This window comes from Microtus oregoni, unplaced genomic scaffold (genome assembly GCF_018167655.1).
Source record: "Microtus oregoni isolate MIOR12 unplaced genomic scaffold, Mior012 000000F_ref0000247, whole genome shotgun sequence".
NCBI lineage: Eukaryota > Metazoa > Chordata > Mammalia > Rodentia > Cricetidae > Microtus > Microtus oregoni.
The window spans coordinates 54,808,530-54,827,701 of NW_024543059.1; the positions used below are offsets into that span (position 1 = coordinate 54,808,530).

A 19,172-nucleotide genomic window follows, 5' to 3' on the forward strand; every position below is an offset into this window, starting at 1 on the left:
GGCTCCAGTCACCTGTCTGCTCACTGACCTATGTATACGCAGTTTCGCTAGAAACTGTGCAGGAACTCAGTTCCTTTTTAAGTGGTAAGCTGCCCCCCTCTCCCCCCAATCAACTCTCCTAAGCAAGTAAGGCCTGTGAGGTCTAAGGCATGCTACCAGCATCTCTCTGGCCTCCGCAGAGCTTCTGGGGCCAGGCCGCCTTCTGAAGAGGAGCTTTATTCTCTGCAGCGGCTGGCTGGGTGTCCAGGACACCACCCCTCCTGCTCCATCTGCTGCTGGCTCCCTACACAGGTGAATCATCTATCTTCAACAACTCTGCCCCAGGACCTGCACATTGTGGGCCTAGTCCTGCTGCTTCTCCACACTCCTGCTCCTGAGCCCTTGGGTCCAGGCTACACTCCCACCGTCATCTAAGGGCTCTCAAGGCAACACCCAAGTGTCCCTTGATTTCTAACAATGCTCCGAGCACCGCCCTCAGTTTGCTGTTTGCATGAACTTTCTGCTTTAGAGCATTTAGGTCAGATAAACTGAAGAGTTCTCAGATACCCCATCCTCAAACACAGTCACCTCAACTATCAACATCACTCAACGGCCATCCGTTTGTCACAGTAGATGAATCTGTACTTGTCACCCAGAGGCAATGGTTGACATCAACACCTTCGTGGTGTTCACTATATGTCTGGACAAGTCTACACTGTGAAGCAACTACACTCAGATCCTCCCACTTAACCCTCACTCCCTCTGCACTGCCATGGCCTGACTATACAGCACGTGCCCCTTGTAGACTGGCTTCTGCCACTTAGTCAAGTGCATGGAAAGCTCATTCGTATTAGGCTGAGTGACCTCCACTGTCTGGGGGCCACCACTTGCCTGAGTAAATGCTAAGCGACATCTTGGTACCTTTCAAGTTTTGTCAATCACCAAGGAAGCTGTTGTAAACACGCACAGGCAGGCTGGTTGTATCCGAGTTCCGTGTGGAATAAAGCTGCTGGGGTCTCACACGTGGCCATGCCATTTTCCACTCATCAAGAGTTCTGTTTCACACCCCCGGCAGCATTTGGTGGTGTCAGCCTTGGGCTTTGGGGCATGCAAATGAGTGTGTGGCGATGCTCTTCCATGTTAATCTAGAGAGGTTAATTCCACTCATTGGGTCTCACTATGTAGCCTTGGCAGGCCTAGAACTGGCTATGTGGACCAGGCTGGTCTTGGACTCAGAGACCCACCCTCCTCTCGGTTCTTAGTGCTCCAGAGGGACCTGCTTTTGAAGCCATCATTTTTCACTCTAGCCTCTGTGGGTGCGGGTGGGGAGCGGTGAACAGGACGACACTATGTTTTAAGTTTGCTGAGCAGAAGCAGGTAATCTTGTTTCATTATCTTAGAAAAATGCCATTTATAAGCAGGCCAGAGGGCTAGTGACTCTCCCTTCCTTTCAAATACAGGTAAACGCAGAGGGAACACCAGATCAAGTTTTTCTTCAGCTCTGCACAGCTATTGACTCTGTTTTCTGAAGGAGAAAATGCACAACTGTTAAGGAAAGCAGAGACAGAAGAACATGAAATCCGTCCCCTAGTTAACACATTTCCCTGTGTCCCCCCATTCTAGCAGGCCGTCTCCTGCCCAGCCTGACTCACGTAAGAGATACCTGGAAGCCATGCATGGGATCTTTAGGACTGCCCACTTTCCCTCCTGTAGACAGCTGTCCTCTCTGGTACACGTTTTTCTGTCACCGGGCTGTACTGCAGAGCAAAGTCAGGATAGGAAGAGCAGTGTGGGATCCGCCTGTGCTGCCCGGTCCCACAAGGAGACTGTGTCCCTAATTCTCCATCACAGCTTCCTTCTCACCCCTTTTTTGTTTCCTCCCTGAAGTGGGTATTTCCTTAGCATGGGGCAAGCCTGAACACGTCATCCTGCACTGGCTCTGGTGGGAACTTTAACTGCCCTGTGGAACAGAGAGGCACCAAGCCAGCAGTACTTGACAGAAATGTTTCAAAATAAGACATTGCCCAGCTTTTCTAAGGGAGCCTTTTTGGATAGTCAGTACTATCCATTTTTGAGAGCCCAGCTACATGGAATATGAGCAGCTGTACAAGCTACTCTCCGTGTGGTCTGGTACGTCTCAGCATCAGAGACCGAAAGTAATTTTAAAGTAGGAGAGATGATTACTTCACTCACTGGACAAAACCATCTTGCAGTTCTGATAAGAGATGATTACTTCCTGACATACTGCCCAAGTAAGAAGGAATAGTATCCTAAGAGACACCGGGGGACAGGCTAATGCGTGGGTGTCTTGTGGCTCTTGTGTATGTTTCATGGGTAGATACCTGCGCCACACCAGCGAGAGCTGTTCAACTGGAGCTGCTTCTGTCTTCTGAAATACCTGCATCTTGCACTCAATCACCACACAATACACAGTTCGGTTTGCATGATTCTTTTCCTCAACGAGTGTGCAAATACAGATATGTTTCCAGGACAGAACTGTATTTTTAAAATCATTTTTTCCCTCAAAACAGTTATGTACAAATGAAATAAATGGAAACCAGCAAAACTCTTTATTTATTTGTAACGCACATCATTCTAGAAAGCCTTTGACAGCTTTCATTCCAAACAGAAGCAAACACAGTAATAGTTTAAAATTATGATCCACTTATATGGTTTGAACTTTGGCCACAGACCAGATCTGAGCTATTACAGAGAAATTGTGAATGTATTCATGATACATGGTCATTTTCCTATTTCTTTTTCCCTAGCACTGGCTCCTAAACAGGAACGCCAGTGTGTGCTGGACAAGAAAGTAAGTTTCTTTGGTTACAATCAGGTCTCTATTACCAGCAAGGGTGCATCATGTTCCCAGATCCACACTGTGAATTCTTACACTACCCCAGGCTGTCACACTCCCGACAGGGGAACATGGATATCTGAGTAAAGATGCCAAGTGCTGCTACAGGATCAAAGCTTAAACAAGCAACTCTAGGGACAAACAGTCTCCAAACACAAAACACACACTGGCAAACACCACACCCACAGCTCTGGATGAGGAAATGGGAACGCAGACAGACAGGGAGACCAGCCCGAGGTTCCATCAGGTGGCAGCTACTTTGGAAAACTTCAACAGAAAGAAATCAGTACCTGGGAATGCAAATCAGTCTGCCAAAGAACAGCTAAAACATACATTGCTCTTGAGTGGCTCCCAGCAGCCATCACTATTTCTTCACAGCAAGGTTGTACATGTATGTGGACAACATCACAACACAAATGTCAACTCCCTGGCCTATACTCAAGGCTACACCCGAACTGGTCTGTGCCCTCCCTCCCTCTCACACATCTGCTCAAGCCACAGCGCCTGCCTTCAAAGCTGCCCGAGCAAACCAAGTTCTTGGCTGGCTCTGGCCCTGACCACTGGCATCCTCCTGCCTTTTCCTACAGCTGATCCACACAGCTAGTGCCCACACTCCAAACTAATTACCCTTGCCACTGAGGGCTTCTCAACCTAAGATGACAATGCTCTTCACACTGCTGTTTTTCTTTTATTTAACTAAGGGCTATTTACGCTTATTTGCACATTGTTGTCTTCTGTGCTGGTCTATAAGCTCCACAGAGGCCTGGATTTTCTATCGCAGTTCCCAACACATCTGTTACTACTGAGAAATAGCATGTTATAAGTTTAAGTGCCTTTCGTTTCCCCATTACATGCAGTTAGTGCAAATCAGTAACGAGTTCCTAGAACTCAATCAAAAGTACTTCACTTTCCCAGCTGTGACAGAACCCAAAACGTCCCAGAGAGCATGACGGAGCCACACCCATGGATGATCTGACTGGTTAAGTTGGATGTAGAGGCTGTGCTCTAGGGCATGTCAAGGGACCTCCTTAGAGTGACTGGCACCTCATGTACTGGGCCCCACTACCTCTAAAGAAAAAAAAGTTTAACTTAGCAAAACAATGGGTCATATAACCAACAATTACTGTAGAGAATCTGCTAAACGGTCAGAGCCTAGAGACACAGACATGGACTGTGTTCTCAAGAAGCTCAATGTGACACAACTCTCAGACATCACTCCATTTAACTGATACATACTCCCTGTAAGCAAAGCAGTGGGTTTTGGCTTCCTCTGGGATCACATGAATAGCAGTTACTAACTCTGCCACTGAAAACCAGAACTGTATAGGCTTAAAAAGGACAATGAATGCCTGGAGACGCTCGCTTCCTCCAGGGCACCCAGAACCATGGCTTTAAACGTGCTGTCCACAGTAAGAAAGTTCATTCATCATATCTCACATGGCCGTAAGGGAAATGTCACAACACAAGGCTTGTCTAGTACAGCAGCAGGTCACTTTCTGTCACCCTTTAAATACTGTTCTCATACCTCAGTCCGCTGTGTCCTGGGATCTAAGTGGAAGGAGGGAGAGAGGAGTCTAAGGACACCACGGGTCAGGTGGGGGCAATGGAGATGCATGTACGTGTGTGTGCTCCTACGAGTCACCTCCAGCCACTCAGAGATCTCTCTCCTGTGTCACGAATGTGGCCACGGGCCCAGGTTTGTACTCTAGCAATGCACAAGAAACAAAGGTATCAAAACCACACCGAGTACACAGAGTACCTGACAGTCGGGGTTGTTCCTGCTTAGGAAACCAAGCCTAACGCAGACAAATCTTAAAGGCAGGTCTCATCACTACACTAACAATATGCCTCGAGGCATATGTTTCTTTCTGGCTAGGTCTCCCATGAAAACAGGGCAATAAATGAAGCTGCCTCATTGGCTTGAGAACCCAGTGAGCTGCCTGCCACATGCTTGCTTTGTGCTCTGTAAGGACTGTCCCGGCATTTGCTATTGGTGCCTCTCCCCAACAAAAGCTTTGGTGTGTTATTGGTAGCAAACACCTTGAGCATCACATGCCACGACACAAATCTGACCTACTAAGACACTTCACAACACTGCTTCTCAAGTACAGCGGTCAGCAGCCAGTATTCCTTGCAGACAGATGAAAGGTCCACACACAAAGAAGAGCACCACCCACTCTGCAATCCTTCAATAAAATTACAAGAAAACAATCCCACCAAGTCATAGGGATGATGTGCTTAGAGCTGAAAAAATCCAAAATAAATCCATCTTCTGTTCAACAGGAAAAACACACATCACGACCTCTGCCTAAAACCTTGGCCTTTGAGAAAGGCGTTCAAGTGTCCACTCTTGATGGCACTACAGCTGCATCACTCACACCCCTTCCAAGGTGTATTTCAAGCTTCGTGGGCTTTGTGGATGGATGGAAACTGCTCTCCAGAGCGATCTGGTACTACTTCTATACAAGACAGCTGTACCCGTCCTGCATATTTACAGCCGGAAGGCAGCCCTCTGGCTGTGAACTGAGCATTTAGTACAGAGACACCTAGTCCAGCTGCCTCTCCTTCACCAATGACCCAGAGATAAAAACCTGTCAACTTTTCTTTCTGAGCACAATAGACTGCATCAATATGACCAGTGATACATTATCAATATATTATTTAAAATTCTCATTTCCATATTTAAAATTCTATTTTTCTTACTTAAAAAATTCAGGGTAGATTTTAATACTTTAGTGCTAAGTATTGAAAAGAATTAGTAAATAGTGTTCCCTGAACTTAAAAACAGGAAAAACAAACAAGGTTAAAAACAAGACTAGTATAATACTTAATCCACCATAGAACATACTATCTTTTCCTGGTTGATAACTGTTGGAAATCACCTGTTTCTATACACGGGACTTGACTTTGTCAGGACAGAACTACTCGCACGAACTGTCCGCCTCATCCCGAGACCCCGTGTGGACGTTGGTGAGCGCACTGCCGTGCAGTGAGCAGCACACTGGACAGACGCTAGCACCCCTAGCAGGACGCAAGCTCACATTCTTCACCCTCTGTAGAGAAGAGAGAGCGCACACAGATGGACAGGCTTTCAAGTGATGAATTCTAGCTAACACTTGCTGAAAGGAAGCCACGACGAGTGTTCTATAATATAAACAACATATCCACATAGTTTATTTCTCACAGTTATCCCGACAAGTGAACATTTCAAGAACATACTGCAGACAGATAAGAAACATACAAAATGTTTTAAATGATGCACAACGAAATCCAGCAGTATAAAAGAATGCTTGTGAACGCTTGCTCACTGTGCAGACTACATTTAATCACTCATTAAATAGTAATAAAAATACAATCTTTTATGGATCTTGTGCAGACTACAAAAGAGGGAAAATGATCACCATATATATGATTTTTATATTAGGCAGTTTTCTTTGACGAGTTGTACGGACAACTCCGAATACAGAGGCAGGCGGCTGTGTATCTCAAGGGATTAACGCTGTGATTCAGACTCCACACAGTCTAGCACTGGCACTCTTGACCACAGTCTGTACACATCACATGATCATCTTAATAACAGAACTTTAAAAATATATCTGCGTGGCAACTGTACGACAGTCACACCGTGAGCTGGTTACGGGGCAGAGCACAGCCACCTCATGCTTTGCTCTTGGTAAGGACAGTTCATCGTGATTAAAAGTTAGGTATCAAACCGTCACGCAGCTCCAGTCTACTATAGGCCATCAGTGACCACCGGACAGAGCTCTTTTAGAGTACACATCCTAGAAGCAAACACCAGCATTGGTTAGAACTTCGTCTATGAGTCAGTTTCTGCGCTGAAAACTATTTTCACAAAACTGAAAGCCACTAAACTGACTTAATATAAATACCTTGTCTTCCATCACCATACTTATGACCGAGGTCTCTGAAACCTTTGGGTTTACTCTCGCGTCTCGCCCATCTCAGATCACCACCTACAAGGCTTTATGGTGGTGGTGGAATCTCACCAGGAATGTTCAGCTGCTGATCTACAGCCACACGGTGCAGAGCTGCAGAGCTGGACTTGACGAGAACACTCGGGGAGCTCTCATGCTGTGAGTGTCCAAACTGCGCACACCTTCAACAACGACGCCATTGCTGTGTGCTGACGAGAACTAGAGCCGACACTCTCTTCCATGTCATCTGTTGGCTGGGAAGTAGTTGGGGTCAAGATAACTATAACTAGTGCCCTGGGACACACAGTAGTCTCTGTCTAAGAACGTCTCTGACTTATACACAGGCTCTAACTGGTGATCGTCCTTGTGAATATCTGTTTCATGTGGGCTGCAAGGAGAAAACAGAGACAGACTCATCATCACATGACTCCAGATGTATGTCCATCTACCCACAACAGAATCTTCTCAGGTAAACTGATCCCTTGGAAAGCCTTAATAGGAAACTGCTTGAGAGCTGATGTGTGATGTGATTTAAGGAAAATTTTAGTTGCTTAGAATAAAATCTAATGCATAAAATTACTGTTACACAAGAAGTTTGGGGATAAAGTTCACTGTTTGAGGTTCCTTTCTCCCAAACAAAGAAAGCACTCACCAGTCTGAACAAGAGTCACAGAAATCCAGAGACATTTCTGGAGGACAATCCTGGCAGTGCCACCGGACACCCTGAATAGGTTCTGCACCACAGTTATCACACTGCAACAGACACAGAAAGGCACATGACATGACAGACAGCTCCTTCCCCCTGCTGTAGAGAGATACAACACACTAGCTTCGACAGAATTCCCAGTGAGGAGACTCCTGGTGGATGAGAAACAACCTCTGCATTTACCCAAGAAGTTTTCAAGTCAGTCACCTCAAACTCGGGCATCTGCCGACGACTCACCAGTGTGAACGTGGACACCTGACTTGCTCACACCAGACCTATAGTTGTCCAGGCGTGTAGTGGCAGACACCCAGAGAGCGTCAAACTCCTCGGTGGACAGTCACCAGCCTGAACCCCACAGGTAATGCACAAGACCCCTCAGTCTGCCCCCCATGTCATATTTGGAGGAGACTGGCCCCACAGGCTCATGTTTGAGTGCTTAGCTCCCAGTTGGTAGAACTCTTTGGAAACAATTAGGACGTGGGCTTTGAGTTTCACAACCCAAGTCTGCCTCCGTCGTAAGGCTCGCAGCTGCTGCTTGAGCATCCGTCTGCTTCCCACCATGACAGCCCTGGGCTCATCCTCTCAAACTAAGCAGCCCCCAGTTAAGTGTGTCCCTTTATGAGAGTTTCCTTGGTCACGGTGTCTCTTCACAGCAATAGAACAAACTAAGACAGAGTAAATCTCATTTCCTCTCAAAATCTAGAAGCCAGTTAGGAAAACCCCTTAAGGAGGAGTGAGGTGACTGGCAGGTCGAGAGGAAAGGGTACTCCACAGGCCCAGCAGTCACCCCCACATCAGCACTGTCCTGTGTGACCAGCAGCAACACCACACTGTCATCTTGCTGAACTCTCCCCAAGCTCACTGAGTGCAGTCACTTTTTAAACTCCTTGGCAAACCTCACGTGAGACGGCCTCTGACCACTTTCTCAGCTGAACTCAGGTATTTTGTTTGTTTTATTTGAAGACAGTCTCATTCCACAGCCCTGGTGGTCTCAAGCTCAGAGACCCGCCTGACCGCCGGGATTAGCAGAACCCGAGTCTGCCTCTCTCACGCCCAGCCTCAAGAACCCAAGAAAGTATCTGGAGTGAATACAATGAATGGCTCCTCCAACCTCCTGAAGCTCAATGAGGTCGGTCAACGTGAACCAGGGAATGTGTTAGTGGCCAGCGGGACTGGGGAAGCAGCAGGTGACCTTCACCCCACTAGTGCACATGGAGGACAACTACCACACCCACACTGTGGGCACAACTTTGCATGAAAGAATTACAGAGAAACTTAGGAACCTTTCCCTGAATGCTTATCGACTTTAGAGCTGAATACTCCAGATATCCCTTTCCACCCTTTTAAAAATCAGATGACCGAGTTGCTCACCTTAAAGCCCACATGCTGCACAAACCCACTTTCTGCTTGCATCTGCTGGAGCTTCTGCTTCTTTAACTTTTTAAACTGTAATAGTTCTTTATATTCAGGCAAACTCCTATACATGATAGGAATGCTTTCCTCATCCTGTCAAAAAGAACAAAATACAAAAGTGTTAGTTTGATAATGAAAATGGACAAAGTGTAAGAAACACAATCCTGATTATTTTTCTACTGACATTTCTCACTTTTAAGACCAGAAAATTAATGCTAGTATTTCTGGTATGTGCACACTCACCAATTCAGCTAGACTGGAGGTCAAGGGTTCCATCAATCCTCCCGTCTTTGCTGCCCCAGCACTAAGCATGTAAGCATGCCATCATGCCCAGGTGTTCACATGGTGCTGGGGATCCAAATTCAGGTCCTCATGCTTATGCACCAAGCACTTTATACACCGATCCGTCACTCCGATTTTATAGGACTTTAAATGCTATTCCGAGATTGAACTACACAGCCTCACCAGTAAGAAGATACCGTGTGACTCACACAACAGTGAAAACCCAATGCCTCCAGGGCTACCTCACAAACCTATTAGACCCCTCCCTGCTGTGCAGTAGTTTCTTTTTTCTAGTCTAACAGTTTTCACACTTAGCTCTGTAAACACTTTTTTTTTTTCAAACAAGCAAACCAATGTCCACCCTTGCTTTTCAGTCTGCATCTGTAGTGACTGGCCAGAGCAGCACAGTCTTCACTCAAGGGGAAGACCCGAGTTATGCTGGCTACTTAGAAAACAGTGTGGACTATATAAATACAACATTGGACCACAAGGTGTAAAATCCAGTGGCGACTGCTGCAGCCCTGGAGCTGACCAGCAGTGTCATTCAAAAGCGTCCCGTGAAGCCTGTCCTCTCCCTTCTCAGTGTCCAGTGCTGTCTGTGACCTCTCTGCTCTGCTCTCAGTCCCACAGTCACTTCCCTCTAGTCTCCCCTGGTCCCCACTCAACAGTTACACACTGGACCTTCAGAGTGTGCGCTGCTCCAAACATGAGCCACACGCCTCTCACAGTGCTCGTTCCCATCTCTCTTGCACATCTGGTACACATTTTCCCCTAATAGTTCAGTCTGGAGATGGGTAAATCAAAAGACACAGATATAGCAGCCACCAGACGCTTTCACTTGGTCACCTCTGTACAGAGAGACTGACGGAGAGACGGTGGGCACAGGAGCTGGAGGAGTGCAGAGACACGGGAGATGCTGTCTGACACAGCTTCAGGTAGCAGGGAGGGAAGGATTTTGGAAACTGTACAGTAACATAAATGACTTATCAATACTACTGAACTGTGTACTCAAGAGCTTTCTGAGTTATATTGTTTCAGGTTTACTTAAAAGGGACTAATTTCAAAATTTCAATACTAAGGCGGAATACAGATGTTTCAGTAAGGAGACACATATAGTATCTTTAGCTGCTGTGTCTTTGGAAAGAGAAACCTATACATGTTACCATCAGAAAATTCATAAATACACATTTTAAATAGCTATGGGGATCAGAAGGGTATGGTGATACATGGTCGTTAATTCTAGCTCTGAGGATTGCTGAGGCAGGAGGATTATCATTTCAAGACTTTCCTAGGCTACACAGAGAGACCAAAAGTTAAATCTAATTAACTTTACATTATTTTGTCAAATTAAAATTTTTTTTGTATTGGGAAATGAATCGAGGGCCTTGCACACACTACAGTGATGGTCACCGAACGCCTGTTTGAAATGTTCTGCACCCCTCCTCACATGGCCAACTCTCACCCAGTCTTTCTGTACCATTTTCACTCTGACTTCCCTCTTAAGTGACACAATGTTCCCGTTATTCCTCTGAAGCACTAAACAACTGCTTACTGATATGGTCCGTCAACAAGCCCAAGACGTAGAAGAACAGACAGATACGTATGCTCACAGTGCCTGGGACAACCTGTCACATACAGTCTAGTAAAGCAGTCCTCATCTGCAGCACACTAACCACCACAAAGGACAGAATCTGGTGAAAGCTGCATCTCCAGAAAGCTGTATCAGCATGGGCATCTCCATTAACATCTCATGTTCCGATTCTACGCAACCAGAGTTTTAGTGTACACTCCTTCAGCAAGGACTCGAACATTTCATCCCAGGAAATTCAGAACAAAGGACCAAGTCAAACAACACAGTCCACACTGTGAACAAATGACCCAGGTCTCAGTGCAAGCAGTAAGGGTAAAGAAAGTGACAGGAGGGTTTTCACCCCCACCTCCAGTTCACTGCAGTTTTTGGATCCAAACAAACAAATCAAAAGTACCCCGAGATTGTGAGTACAGCTCAGCTGGCAGAGTGCTTGCCTATGGAGCACAGGGCTCTAGCATGTGTATGTACACACATCAGGCAATGACTGCGGCAACCAGACACAGACACTCCATTACATGAAGAGTTCCCTCCTCATAAACCTGAGCTTGGTGTCCTGAACTCCTGCCAATGGAGCTAACACTACCAGGTCAAATACTAAAGCTGAGTGACAGAATATGGGCTCACTGGGCTGTTCTCACTACTTAGGCGTATGCTGAAGTTCTTCTTTTCCCCATGAAAAACAAAGCATATTAACTTTAAAATCTGACTTGTCAAGTTAAAAGAGAATCTGTCCTCAGCAATCTGAAGGAACAGTCAGAAAAATCAAGTACTCTCATAATGTATTTCATCAGCAATCTCTGAAGAGGAGAGATAATCAGAAAATTACATACATAATTTACAGTCGTCTGTATAGAAACAGGTAACTAACTTACCGATGCCTCCTCAGCAGGAGTGTTCATGTGGTCATGGAAACAAGACCGGTCATCGTCTTCATCCATATACACAGGTGGCTCATGTGAAGTCATGAAAGTGGAAGGTTTAAAGAGGTGTTTATTAAGGGGGTGCTGTCGTCTGCTTGTTGAAGACTACGTGAGAAAACAAATGTCTTATTGGAATGATGAAATCTCACTGACAGAACCAAACATGCACACACCCTACTGGTTACAAGAATTCAATGCTGGCTCTACTGAACTCTTACGATCAACTTATACTGAAAATCACAGCATAAAATGGTCTGAGTCAGATAAACACCTTCCAGTTAGAGAGAAGTTGTCATACTCGAGTATCTAAAAAGAATTACCTAACACCAAGTAACTGCTTGCCTTGTAACCGAATCACATGGGCCTCACAACTTTCTGGCAAAGTAGTTATTTAGAGAGGAAGAAATATAGGCAGGAGGAGCATGTCATGGTGAGGGCTAAAGACTCAGCAACACCTCCACTTTATGCAGCAGAGCCAACACCTGATACAATCTAACATCACTAAGACATTCCTGTCACAAAATTGGTACAAAAGCCTTCAAGCAGTGCTCATTCATATTACTTCCGAGAAAACAACAGAGCTGCTGAAGCCCAGCACGTTTCTCTAAGCAGAACCACGGACTCTCCTCTGCACTTGCACTCAGCACAGTGACATGTCAGAAGAGGTGCAGCCCAGCACACTCACACCCACACGGAGCTCTGGAGCCAGTGACCTCGGCTAAGGTTGCTCGTCTGTGCGCCTTACCTTTTTGGAGTATATATATAAGTTAGGTGTTCGGCCTGGCACTGGAATGCCGGCTTTAGTTAGCTTTATGAAATACTTCTGTACACGACTGGCAACCTAAGGAGACACAACAGCTCTTTTAATACAATGAAATGATGTGATATATGCCAAGTTTCAAACGATAACAATTAAGAAATAACTTTTAAAGAGCCAAACACATCTGTATTTTTAAATCTTAACAAAATCATTTCAAATAAATTTAAATTTGTGTGATTTCAAAGCTAAGCCCTTCTTTTCCTTGGTGACACAGGGGAGCACAGCAGGAAGCTCATCTGTAGTAACACAGGAGACATGAGGGACTGTGTGTGACACAGGAGACATGAGGGACTGTGTGTGACACAGGAGGACGTGAGGGGACTGTGTGTGACACAGGAGGACATGAGGGACTGTGTGTGACACGGGGATGTGAGGGGACTGTGTGTGACACAGGAGACATGAGGGACTGTGTGTGACACAGGAGGACGTGAGGGGACTGTGTGTGACACAGGAGGATGTGAGGGGACTGTGTGTGACACAGGAGGACGTGAGGGGACTGTGTGTGACACAGGAGGATGTGAGGGGACTGTGTGTGACACAGGAGGATGTGAGGGGACTGTGTGTGATACAGGAGGACATGAGGGACTGTGTGTGACACAGGAGGATGTGAGGGGACTGTGTGTGACACAGGGGAATGTGAGGGGACTGTGTGTGACACAGGAGACATGAGGGACTGTGTGTGACACAGGAGGACGTGAGGGGACTGTGTGTGACACAGGGGGATGTGAGGGGACTGTGTGTGACACAGGAGGATGTGAGGGGACTGTGTGTGACACAGGGGGATGTGAGGGGACTGTGTGTGACACAGGGGGATGTGAGGGGACTGTGTGTGATACAGGAGGACATGAGGGACTGTGTGTGACACAGGAGGATGTGAGGGGACTGTGTGTGACACAGGAGACATGAGGGACTGTGTGTGACACAGGAGGACGTGAGGGGACTGTGTGTGACACAGGAGGATGTGAGGGGACTGTGTGTGACACAGGAGACATGAGGGACTGTGTGTGACACAGGAGGACGTGAGGGGACTGTGTGTGACACAGGGGGATGTGAGGGACTGTGTGTGACACAGGAGGATGTGAGGGGACTGTGTGTGATACAGGAGGACGTGAGGGGACTGTGTGTGACACAGGAGGACGTGAGGGGACTGTGTGTGACACAGGGGGATGTGAGGGACTGTGTGTGTGACACAGGAGGATGTGAGGGGACTGTGTGTGATACAGGAGGATGTGAGGGGACTGTGTGTGACACAGGAGGATGTGAGGGACTGTGTGTGACACAGGAGACATGAGGGACTGTGTGTGACACAGGAGACATGAGGGACTGTGTGTGACACAGGAGGACGTGAGGGGACTGTGGGTGACACAGGAGGATGTGGGGGGGGGCTTTTATGTCTGTGCTCAGGAAGACAATCCAATGACATAAATACAATGCCACAAAACCCATTAGCACAATCTAACCAAAATGATACTGCCAGCACACTCCCTAGACACTCAAGAACTCAAGAGATACAATGTACACTATATATGAGCTCTAGGTCAGCTAGGGCTACATAGTGAGATTCTGTCTCAAAAACAATGGTTCTAGCTTATTTGTTTGCGACAAGACAATTTACATGTTATTATGGCCTGTATGCCTTTGTATGAAAAAGTCTGGAGAGAACGCGTAGCTCATAAGTAACAACCGCCTGTCAATACTCTCACCATAAAGTGAGAACAGGTTAAAAAATAAAAAATATATATTTTCTTATTTTTATTAGTTTATTTACTCCCACACCCACCAAATGAAAGGGCTTCTCTCTGTAGGTTTGGAGCCTGTCCTAGAACTCACTCTGTAGACCAGGCTGGCCTTGAACCTCACAGAGATCCACCTGCCCTGCCTACCAATAAAGTGCTGGGATGGGTACCAAGTGCTGGAATTAAAGGTATGCACCATCACCACCCAGCTTTACTATACATTTTTTTTTCATTGATGCACAGCAGGGTTACTTAAACTGTTTCTTCAATCAACATAAAGACAAGCAATGCTAATCAACGTAAAACCAGCACACACAAGAGCTACTGTAGCAGTTCTGTGAGTGTGGCAGCAGAATTGCCCACTAGAAGGCATCTGCATGCACAGCCTACATGCAGCCCTTCCCATCACCTGCTTGGCTGTCCGATTGCCCAGTTCATCTGCAATCTTCTGCCACCGCCGAGATTCTACTTCTTCAGGAGGGTATTTCAGAAGTAGTTGTTCAAGTTTTTTCTGCACCAAACCAAGAATAAGTTTTAAGTGAAAGTGTATTCCATTTAAAACACTCAATTCCAAATGTAGAGCTCAATAAAAATCAATAATAAAAAATGGTTTCTAAATAAATCCATTCACATTTTACTGAAAGCACAGTGCTGCTTTCCCCACTCTGGAGGCCAATTAGAGTGTCTCAAAGTAGAAAACAGGAAAACTTAAAAACGTAAGAGACCATAGGCAAAATGAATGACAACCCTTATGTAGGTCCTCATAAAGCACAGGAAACCAGAAGAGAAATACATTTGGGCTGTGTACATCGGAGTGAATGCCACTCCCCAACCATCTCTGCTCCAGAATGTGCAGAAGATCCCCTGTAGCACTAACAAAACCACATCCATTCACTGGATTTAGAATAGTAAGTCTTCCTCTTTTATGCGATCTGTCATTCAAGTATCTGATTGGGGACCAAAAGTCAGCTCCTAACATCACACAAGCACTACAGATATACAACCTAACTCCATACACATCACACAAGCCCTACAGATCTACAACCTAACTCCACACACATCACACAAGCCCTACAGATCTACAACCTAACTCCACACACATCAAGCTCACACTCAATCGTAATCTGACAGAAGTGTCACAGGCACGCCAGTCTGGGTTCCCAGCTCCCTGACAACAGAAATTAAAACCCAACTTGACGGAGCTTTGCTTGTCTTGAGGCTTTCCTCTCAAAGCTGCTTCTCGGAATATCTATCTCTTCTAGCCTCCTTCCCAAACCCAGGGCTTTTCTTTAAGAATTATCCTCAAAAATTCATACACTTTCAAAATCCAAATTTCTTAAAATATGCAAAAAGGCATACAAAAAGCAAGTCTAATTATTTTAAACTCATGATTAAAAGGATTACAGTGCAAGAGTAAACACTTGCCTGGTGCTACTTCTACTATTAACAGTTTAGATTGTTTTTTAACCCAAATAAGCTACATGTGTGCATCACCTGCTCTTCAACAGTCCACAGCTGGTTGAATGTTTCAGGTTTGGTGTCATCACACAGGCGACCTCTTATCATCTGCATGTAAAAGAAGGCTTTTAATACATGGAAAACACCAAGGATATAGCCAAAGAGCGCACGGGGAATGTTTTAGAATTTCCAAACTATCTCTGCATATTTTATATACATAACCTATTTCCTGATAATTTTTTCATATTCTTGTATTTCATTTGGTTTTAACTCTTAACAATCCTCATAAATAAATGACAGCAATTTATCTCTAGAAACAAGACATGTGGGTTCAAAATTGAAAAGTAACAAGTCCTACAGAGACAAGGCCACGTGCCACCGGTCCTAGGCACAATACCCACAAAGGCCATTTAAAATCCATAAAGACCTACAATGTAGCGGACACCAAGCTCATTTTTAAGGGACTACAGCTTGAAGACTGGAACATACACAACAGCTAAAGGTCTCAGCTGGCAGGCTGGAGAGACAGTTTCTGGTCACCCTCAGAGTTTATGTGCCCATTATTAGTAAATGACTCTTCATTTTAAGAATACAGAGCAACAAAATGTTAAACATTGTTACGCTTCTCAGAAATTTCCTATTACTTACCTGAGGACGATTATGGGAACCTTCTGGACCATCACTCAAAGGCAACACAGAGTAAGAAAGGGACTCTCCATCCTTCTTAGCGTCTAAAGGACTTTTTGGTCTAGTGGGCAAGCCTACTAAAAGTAAAATCATACACAGAATTATTCAAGCAAGACATTACAAGACATTTTCCTCATTAAATTCTTACCATGTGAGTTCTTACCTTTATCAAAAACTAATTTAACTCTCCTAGTATGTCTTTTGCGATTTTTAAATTCTCTTTCAAAGTTCCCAAGGCTGTTAGTATATTGGTCCCATACAATCTCAGGCAACTGAACAACTCTCTGTGGGTATGGAAGCCCTATATCAGCCTGGGAAAAAAGACAAAATAAAGATATCAGAGTGCCAATCTACATTAGCTCAAGAAGATAATAGGTACAATAAAATGTAAGAGGCACACTGTAAACACTATTCTTTGTACTGCATCAGAGAAGCTCTAGTCACAAGCACACTGAAGGTGCTCGGTGCACCAGCACATTCTGAGACACACTCGCTCTGACATTCAGTCGCAAGGTTGTACCTTATCTGTAACAAATAAAATATGAATTCACAATCTGGGAAGTCTGCCACATATAAAACGTATGACATTTTTCTTTCTGGCAGTGTTGAGCCTTGTACAAACACAGGCATCCCACACCATAGCTATATCCCTTGTTCTAAATTATGACATCTAAAAAACTGAAACTTCTAAATTAAATCTAGGACAAAGAAGTCTTCCTAACATAAACCTTGCCTGTTTATTGAGTGTATTTAATATTTTTAAAAAGTTAAGATGTTCAATAACACATCCGTTTCTAAATTTAAAAAAAAAATAATAAAACCTGGAAATGAAAAACAGCCAACTGCATATAAATCCAGTAAGTATGCCTAAATGCATGTTTTTGCTTACCAAACACAAAGTGAATGCATTCAAAGTTACATTAAAGTTGATACATTCTCTAACAGTTGTAATTTAATCTGCCAAAAACTGCCATTTTGAGAATGATGTCTTTGTGTTAGAGCAAACCATGTAATAATGATAAAAGATGGAGATATTTTCCATTTACTTATTATAAGGTTCTCAGGCTGTTGTTTAGGTTTTTTTTTTTTTTTTTTTTTTTAAATCTCTTTGAACCGTGTCTCTTGTAGCACACGGTGACCTCAAATCTGATGGGTAAGTTTGAGGATGACCTTCTACTCAGGAGCCTCATTCTTCAGCCAAGTTTTGGGATTCTAAGTTTACTGGACCAAGGGAGCCTTATCGAACAGAAGGTACAATATAGCTCTGAAACCAATTCTAATCAGTCAATACAGAGATTATATATGTATCATGAAATGCAGTGTTTACTGAAACCAGAGAAAGGAACAGTACATTGATGACATCTCAGTTACCCTGAGTCCATCACATATTGATTTTATTTTCATGTTTTCACACAATGCTAATATGAGGCTTTCAAATCTATTAAGCAAGCTTCAGTGGTAGCAGAGTACTTGGTTCCAGCCCCAGACCAAAGAGCAACACCCACACACAATGTACTTGTGCGCAGACAGACATATCAATTAAGGGGCTCCCCTAGTTTGACTCACTTAAGTGTACATCTGAATGGCTCACTGTTAAAGTTTGTTTTAAGTAAAAGAGAAAACTAGTTAGTTTCACACTAAAGGGGAAAAAAGGCTTTTTCAAAATTAAATGAAATTCATAGTTTCTCTTCATGGATTTGGTTATGCCTATGCCTTAAACATGTAAAATAAATTTTTGTGTTACCTCTATAAACATTTGCTTTTTCTCTCAGTAGCAAACGCAACCCAAACAAAAGCAGTTAATAATTAATAAATGCTCTGCACCAGGCTCAGCTCCACATCCCAGAGCCCCAGAAGCAGGAGGAGGAAGTGATGCGCGGAGGAAAGAGGAGGAGTGAGCACATTGCTCTGTCCAAACAATGAGAGCCTAGTTCTCTTCTCCAGGGCAAATCTCACTGTGCAATGGACAGGGAATATGACTAACCTGGAAGTGGGGGCGGGGTGGAATTATATATTCTTAAAGCACAGACAGACTCACAGAAAAAGACATAATCATCTTAAATTACCAACTATACTCCAATCAATGTTTAAAAGTAACAAAGTACTTTTTTGGGGGAGGAGGGGGTACCTTCTTCTGGAGTTTTTCCACAAATCCAATAGGATTTTTTAGTGCTTCTCTCTGGTGTTTGCCTAAACTTTCCAGGTCTTGGACTGCTTGAGAACGCTGAGCCTCAAGGACAGCAATGGTCTGCAGCAGTCTCTGGTAACTGGAGACAAAGAGAGAGCTCACTAGAGTTTTCTACTGATAACAATAACTAAAAACTGAGTTCAAGTTATCATCTACTGTACATGAAGTCACACAGTCTTTTTCAAGTTACCTGGAAGAGTTTAGTAAAACATATTACTGGGAATAAATGAGGTCTTCCTGAGTTACGAAGTACCTAGTCAGAAAACATCAATTAGAGAAGCAAGGCCTTCTTCCCATCTCAAACCTTCTAACTCTTGAACCTTGAATGAGTTCAGAAAACATTCCAGCAACCAAAGTTTTAAGAAACTTCTTAATAAAAGAACTAAAATCACATAATTTCACACAAGGAGACAAGGCAGCAAAGGCAGCCCTCTGGCTACACTGTGCAGGACATAACGTCTAAGGCCAGTGGCCCACAGGCTCATATGGTAGTAGGTCACAGGTTCTCATCTGCTCAAGCATCTCCCCACCCTTCCTTCTCCAGCACTCAAGACAAAGGCAACTGCTGAAGGCATTTTTGTTTCCCTATCTGCAAAGGTT

At 44.6% G+C, this 19,172-nt stretch overlaps 2 protein-coding genes across 7 annotated transcripts in view; one reads left to right on the forward strand and one right to left on the reverse strand.

Annotated features, from left to right (window-relative positions):
- The window catches only part of Ak5 (adenylate kinase 5), a 167,408-nt gene extending 164,863 nt beyond the window's left edge, over positions 1–2,545 (forward strand). Inside the window, exon 14 of the mRNA XM_041653609.1 lies at positions 1,440–2,545. Within this exon, the coding sequence (XP_041509543.1) occupies positions 1,440–1,508 (69 nt within the window). The 3' untranslated portion in view covers positions 1,509–2,545. The remainder of the gene's footprint in view (positions 1–1,439) is intronic.
- Positions 2,491–19,172, reverse strand: part of Zzz3 (zinc finger ZZ-type containing 3) — a 68,784-nt gene continuing 52,102 nt past the window's right edge. For 3 of the 6 annotated variants that reach the window (XM_041653574.1, XM_041653573.1, XM_041653580.1), the window contains exons 5-14: positions 18,513–18,651; positions 16,548–16,695; positions 16,346–16,461; positions 15,734–15,805; positions 14,649–14,750; positions 12,429–12,524; positions 11,636–11,788; positions 8,849–8,983; positions 7,424–7,524; positions 2,492–7,159 (exon numbers count right to left, since the gene is read on the reverse strand). In XM_041653574.1, the coding sequence (XP_041509508.1) occupies positions 7,015–7,159; positions 7,424–7,524; positions 8,849–8,983; positions 11,636–11,788; positions 12,429–12,524; positions 14,649–14,750; positions 15,734–15,805; positions 16,346–16,461; positions 16,548–16,695; positions 18,513–18,651 (1,207 nt within the window). In that variant the 3' untranslated portion in view covers positions 2,492–7,014. Of the gene's footprint in view, positions 7,160–7,423; positions 7,525–8,848; positions 8,984–11,635; positions 11,789–12,428; positions 12,525–14,648; positions 14,751–15,733; positions 15,806–16,345; positions 16,462–16,547; positions 16,696–18,512; positions 18,652–19,172 lie in introns of all 6 variants that reach the window. The other 3 variants (XM_041653586.1, XM_041653593.1, XM_041653597.1) reach the window with 3 other exon arrangements.